The 7400-nt window shown below is 38.6% G+C and overlaps 1 protein-coding gene across 4 annotated transcripts in view; it reads right to left on the bottom strand.

Annotated features, from left to right (window-relative positions):
• Positions 1-372: 372 nt before the first annotated feature.
• fstl5 (follistatin like 5) overlaps positions 373-7400 on the bottom strand; it is a 168697-nt gene continuing 161669 nt past the window's right edge. For all 4 annotated transcript variants that reach the window (XM_022760203.1, XM_022760205.1, XM_022760204.1 and 1 more), the window contains one exon: positions 373-1249. In XM_022760203.1, the coding sequence (XP_022615924.1) occupies positions 547-1249 (703 nt within the window). In that variant the 3' untranslated portion in view covers positions 373-546. The remainder of the gene's footprint in view (positions 1250-7400) is intronic.

Here is a 7400-nt window from a genome sequence, read left to right as displayed (position 1 = left end):
ACTGGGAATAATTACACTAAATCCTCTGATGGAGGGCAATTTTCCTTGAAGGCACAGGAAAAAGTTGGGGATGGATAAACTTAAATTACAAGAGTTAATCTGGACATATACAGTATATATATCTATTTCTGCCAATTTGTTTAAATATTAATTTTGTTGAGATTATCTACAGCATTCCCACACACTGAATACAACTGACTGTGAATAATAATGCAAAGTTGCACATATTTACGGATTCATACCAATTTTCCTGAAAATGTTACCAGCAAGCAACTTTATGTTGACTGAAAGACAAACCACCCAGTGGAAAAAAAATTAATTAACTTGGCCTTAAGACAATATCAATCAATTACTTCCTCACTTGTATTTTTCTTTTTTTTTTTTGGATGACAGTTCTTCATCCAATGGACTTACAAATGGTCAATTTGGTTTCTGAATCTGTGGTTTTCACTATCGTGCTCCCACAAAATTAAAGAATCTGCAACAGAATTCAGTGCAACAGTACCTTTTGAGGAAAACAAAGCTCCTTGGGTCTTGGTGTTAGACCTAAGACTCCCCCACCCACACCACAACGTTGCCTTTGAGGACATCAGTGATCTCACAGTTGAGCTTGTTGAGCCGTCCATCCAGGATAAAGAGGGATTCTCTAGACGGGGTCATGAGGTACTGTCCGAACAGTCCGCTGCTCGCCATTACCCTGTTCGTACTGCTCCACGGCCACTCAAACGACTTGGTTGCCTCCTTCAAGCTCTTGATCATCTTGACCTTGCCCGTGCTCAGCTCCACAAACAGAGCGTCAGTTTGACGGCCGGAGCTGCCGAACACGTTATACTGGTGGACCTCCGTGAAGGAGCGCTGGAACGCCAGTTCGGACAGGTGAAGGTTGGTGTGAATGTCGAAGGGTTCCCCGATCTCTCCCCGCTCTGAGATTGTTTGGATCCTCATCAAACCGTCGCCATCATCAACAGTGACCAAGTAATGACCATCTGGAGACACGTAGGGAGTACCGGTGACGTCGCGGTTTTGTCCAATCGCACAATCTGTCACACTGTCCAAGATGAGCTGGGGTTGTGTGGCGCCAGTGGAATCAGGTCTGCAGTTGACAAAGTAGTAGCCGCCGAGATGGGTGTAGGCTACAGACTTGGGGATGCAATTATACTCCCGTAAACTGATGTTTTTCACGTAGGACGTCGTCTCCAGGTCAATTTTGTGGAGGACAGGCTCATTTCGATGAAGGATGAGGCCAAACCTGGATCGAAAAAGAGAAAAACAAAGATTCAATCAATAGCACACTGTTGTCTTGCAAACCCCAAATTATTACATATTTTAGTCACGTTACTGTATCACATTCATCCAATAGTTGTTGGAATATTTCAAAGACATTCTTTTTTTCCTCAAACTGAAGTCCACTAACTGGTGATCCTTGACTCTTCTTCAAGTGCCACCAAGAGATCAATATTTTTGATTTGGTTTTGGATGGATTGCAATAATATTTGTTCCACATATCCACGATGCCCCGAGGATCAATCAGAGTAGTTTAAAGTTTTCACTTCTCCTGTCAAGTGTCTCAACATCTACTAAATGAACTGGCACTAAATTTTGTACATTCATGATCCCAGACAAGTTATCCAAATGATTTAGATGGTTTTCTGACTTTTCATTTTGCTATACCATGACGTTGACATTTGTATTTGACATTTTAAATGAAGTGTCTTAAAAACCTGATTCAATTCCATGAATTTTGAAACAAACATTCATGTCCACCTCAAGATGAATCATCTTAATGTTGGTGATTCCTTATTTTTTTCATCTAGCGCCATCATCAGCTTGTATTTTCAAATGGTCCAATTCTTTGGTTTATTTCTAAATACCTTCCTTCCTTCTCAGCTGTACTACATTCAGTGTTAGCATGTTAGCATGGCTATAGACTCTTAGTCTTGATATATTTTTTGAATTGATATAAAGAGCAACTATAAATCCCTGCAGCAGTAAAGTAGGCCTAAATATGACAGCAAAAAATATACAGAAGTGGAGTAATTACGAATTTTGTGTTTGCAGCCTTTTTTGGATGGTTAACATAAAATACAAACTAAAACGTATTTTAAAAAAGGTAATTTTATCATGCGTTGTCTCTGAAAATCTGTTTTTTCCTATTTTAAGTGAGGAATTCCATGGTTTATGAAATTTCAAGCAGTAAGTGGAAACATTTTAAAACAGGGCAGCACAATCCATATACCTAGATGACATCAAGCTAAAATAACAAATGCAAATTGATTTGCACAGGGTAATTATGAAAATCTTTGGACTGGCATAATTTTAAAGAAATGTTCAGAAAAAAAAAAATTAAATGTTGCTGAGAGGTCCATTTAACCACTTCAACAGGCAAATTCTGGTCCCTGACAATCTTCATATTGGCAGTCTAGCATCATCTATGCTTTCCCCTCTAATAGAATTATAGCAGTTTTTAATGTGGACATGGATCAGTGAAAATGCTACTCATTACAAAAACCGAAAGAATCTCTTAATGGCACATTACATTTTAACAGCTGAACAGGGCTGAAGGGGAATGCAAGGAGCTGACAGGCCTCAATTAAATGTGAATACCAGCTGATCGATGCTGACAGGCACTTCAATCTTGCTGTTATTCATCATCTTTTATGCCATTTGAACACCAAGCTGTCTGTACCTGTGAACAGAAAATGGCTGTTTGAAAGCCACGAAGCACATTATCATCCCTGTGGAGAGAATCATTGATCCAGAGATCATTCTGTCCACCAGGTCCAGACAGGCGGCTGCACCGGTCCATAAAAGATGATATCTGAAAATTTTTGTTTTTTTTATTTAAAAAGAAAAGAAAAAAAAAGAGGCCAGCAGGTGTCATGGATAATTTGTGTGCGCATATTAACAGTCAACTATCTTTAACATCTGTGTAAGGCTGGGCAGACACACTCAGCCAGATTTGGACCCTGAATTGGTCACACACACACGCCCCCTGACCAATTTTCAATATGGGTTTCTACTTGATTTGTTGTCCTTTGATTTGTAGCAGCTGTTGACTTGATGAATTACTGGCATGTCAGAGATTTTGGTCAGCTGTCTTTCAGTTTGAGCAGAACTGTAATCACATTCCCCACATGGCTGCAGTCAAAAGATCCATTATAAACTGGGCTGAGCTTGTTTTAACATTATTAGAGTAGTATTCTCCATTTGGTGGCTACCTGTAGTCTTGACTGAGGACAGGGTTGTGATAGAAACAAAACAGACAATATTGTCTACATTTCTCATATGTCCATTCATCCTTATTTGTCTCTTTATGCAATTCTGCTTTAAACAAAGCTCAAAGTCACACTGCCTTGAGTTTAGATTTTATTGGAACTGGCGACAAAATTAAACCTGTAGTGTAAAAACAAAAAAACTGTTTATTTTGCACTGCATTAATGATTGGCTTTATCGTATGTGTACAGCTAACTGATAGCAGTACTGCTAAATAATTATTATAATTATTTCATAGGAACTGTGGCAGCACAAATGTGTAAGACTGTGAAAGTGACACGGACACAAAAAGAATGGACTGATAGTGATACCAAAACAAAATCACTACGTAGGAATGAATCAGTGCCAAACACAGCTGACCAGAGAAGCTTCAATAACCTGTAACCTTCAGTTCCTACTGCTGCGGTGAGGTGACATTTGAGTGCTTATATCTATACAGTGCCAAATCAAGTCAGGACATGTGAGCCAGTTGTGTTTAATTGTAGATATTGTTTTTACCTGTTGAACTTAATTATTATCTTTGACATTCATTAAACACTTCAAAATTTTAAGTTAGAGTTGAACTGAGTGCACACAAATCAATGTGAAAACTATGTTTTGAGCTCAGTGCAAAAACTTCCTATCCGTGTCATCTAAACGTGTATTAAATCTTTTAAGTGCAAATGATAATCATCTCTTTTTAACAACCTAAAATGTAATTACATGCAACTGATATGTATGTGATTTTTAAAAATGATTTTCACATTTCTTTCTTACTATTTCCTCCACTGAAGAAAATGTGAACTTACCTGCACCAAGGTACATTTATTATCAGTTCTTCTTGAAATGACTCGTATTTAAGACTCATAAGTGACTAACAGATTTATTCCATCTTCTAATTTAACAGTTGGGAGATTGTAGGTCTTTGACTTTTATGTCAAATCAACTGAATAGCCTTTATGTGACTCATAAGCTAAACTTGTTAGATTAAATTCAAAGGAAGCCCTTTGACACTAAACAGGCTGGTTCTTGATCCTACCACGTCCCACCAGTATTAAAAAATAAGCTTCAAGACAAGTACGAACTTAGGGAAGTTTTTTTTATTTTTTTAAATGCGCAGTTTAAACCTGAAAAAAACGTTTGCCTCACTCGTCCACAGGGAGACAGAGCTGAGGATCTACAGACTAATATTATTTCACTGTTTTTCAAACACCCCTGACACTGTTCTGCAATGGGTTGTATTCAATACTGTGGCTGTTGTGAGATATCAATGAGTAGTGCACACCTGCTGTGAAATATTGGTAGCATGCTTAGAAGCTAAAGGTCAATGGTGCATTTATCCTGCAATGAAAAGATTATTTTCACCAACAGCGAGACTTCTTTTTTCATGTATGATAAATTAATAATCAGACATTGTTTGGCCTTGCTCTGATCTGAACACAGCTGGGTTGCTTCATTGGCAGACTCAGATTGCTCTCAGCCAAACTGACAGCTGCTGTTTGTCGTTTCTACCATTGATTAATGCATTAAAGATTTTCAGTTCTGCACAACAGGGCTGCGTTCAAATGAAGATACTTCACATTTTATTATCTTATATTCATGTATTTTCAGTTCTGGGTCTGAACACTTAACCCTAAAGTGATGTTCACTTTGCAGTTCAAGTTAAAGATCCTGAGGCCACAATTCGTGAACCCAGAGCAGAGCAATGAACGCTGCACAGTAAAAGATTTTCACAACACAGCAATTCTTGTTCATCCATCCTCCATCACAAAAATATCGAATAAACATCTCGCTTGGGTTGTTTTGCCAAAAGGCAGTCTGGGCAATGATCAGAAATTTGTGACAAATAGGTGCAGCAGCCTGAGCTGCAGGGTGTTGTAGATGTGGGTGAAAACATGAAATAACAGCTTTTTTGCTGATGTGCAGAGTTGTCTGACTGTAACTCGATGGCTTTAATGAATGACAGCCTCCAGAAGTTCCTGCTTGCTTTGTAGTAGCTGCTGAGGGAATCCCCAGTCATTAAACAATTTCTGAGAAGTTGCTGAATATATGTTGACACCTAGGGCATAGGTTTTCATATGGACTGATAGATGAATACTTAAGTGAACTCAGATTGTTTTGTCCACCAAGAGGCTGCGTCTCCAGACAACTGATTTAGGAATGCTAGCATTTGCCTGAAGGCTCACTTCATGTGAGAATATCACAGTGGTACCTACCGTCACCAGAAAAATGTCGATTAATATTATTTAACCATGTTAGCTAGCGTTAACTAGCAAGCTAACCCTGGCTTCTGTTGTCTGTAGGCTATCAGTCAGGTTGCTAACAGGAGAAAACATAAAATGGTGGATATATCAAAGTATGAGTTTAATTTCTGTCGAAAAATCCCATGGAAAATGTCACCATGAACACTATGACTATTTTATGCCTTACTATACTTTCATGTTTTTATGCCTCACTATAATATGACGTTTTATTGCCTTTGGTAACTTACTATACAATGACATTTTTTTTATACCTTACTGTACTATGACTTTTTATGCCTTAGTATACTATGATGTTTTTATGACTTTTTATGCCTCACTATAATATGATGTTTTCATGATGTCTTATGATTTACTATACTATGACATTTTTATGCCTTCCTATACATTGACCTTTTTATGCCTTTCTATACTATGTTGTTTTTATGCCTTAGGCAACACCATCATCCCGGCCCTGCTGCAGGATAAGCTCTCCCATCTGAGGTTGCACGCAAAGCTGGGGAAACATATCACGTACTCCTGGACCATCAGCGCTGGATCCCCCCAAGGCTGCATCCTTTCTGCGCTTCTCCCTGTACACCAACATCACCTGCGGTCATCAGTCAATCAAGCTCCTGAAGTTTGCAGATGACACCATCCTAATTGGACTGACCTGAGTGACCTGAGTGACCTGGTGCAGGCAGAACAATGTGGAGCTGAAAGCTCTTAAGACAGTGGAGGTGATAGTGGACTTCAGAAAGAACCAAGCCCCACCCACCCCCCATCACCCTGTGTGACTCCCCCGTAGAGCACTTCTGCTTCCTCTGCAACACTGTCACACAGGAACTCAAGTGCGAGCTGAACATCAGCTCCTTTACCAAGAAAGCTCAGCAGAGGATGTACTTCCTGTGGCAGTTGAAGGACAATGATGTAAACTTCTACACCACCGTCATCACCTTCTCCATCACCACTTGATACGCTGCTGCCACTGCCAAGGACAAGAGCAGACTGCAGCATATCGTTCACTCTGCTGAGAAGTTGATTGGCTGCAATCTGCCACACCTCCAGAACCCTGAGGCAAACAGTGAAGAGTGTAGCTGCCCCCTCCCACCATGGACACAAACTGTTTGAGTCACTCCCCCCTGGCAGTCCATCAGGACCAAAACTTCTCACCACAGGAACAGCTTCTTCCCTACTGCTGTGGGCCTCCTTACCCTAAAGTCCCTCACTGTCAAGCACAGTGTACATATTTGTATTGTATATATTTATATGTTTCTATTTGTTTTCTATAATATTTCTTCACATTTTATTGTAAAATGTGTAGTATATATATACATATATATCTGAGATGTCTGTCCTGCAGTACTTGCTTGTTTCATCTTTGTTTAAATGTCTATTGAAATGCACAAACACTAGCAAATTCCTTGTATGTTGAAAACCTACTTGCCAATAAACCAGATTCTGCCTTGCTATATTATGACTTTTTTATGACTTTTATTGCCTTACTATACTATGACTTTTTTATGACTTTTTATGCCTTGCTATATTATGACTTTTATTGCCTTACTATACTATGACTTTTTATGCCTTGCTATATTATGATGTTTTTTGACTTTTTATGCCTTACTATACTATCACTTTTTATGCCTTATTATACTATGACGTTTTTATGCCTTACTATACTATGACTTTTTATGCCTTACTATATTATGACTTTTTTTATGACTTTTATTGCCTTACTATACTATGACATTTTTATGCCTTACTATACTATGACGTTTTTATGACCTTTTATGCCTTAATATACTATGACGTTTTTTGACTTTTTATGCCTTACTATACTACCTCTTTTATGCCTTATTATACTATGACGTTTTTATGACTTTTTATGCCTTACTATACTATGAC

Source organism: Seriola dumerili, unplaced genomic scaffold (genome assembly GCF_002260705.1).
Source record: "Seriola dumerili isolate Sdu_G_001 unplaced genomic scaffold, Sdu_1.0 BDQW01000331.1, whole genome shotgun sequence".
NCBI lineage: Eukaryota > Metazoa > Chordata > Actinopteri > Carangiformes > Carangidae > Seriola > Seriola dumerili.
Note: the sequence above shows the minus strand (reverse complement) of the source record. Positions and strands in the feature narration are given on the sequence as shown.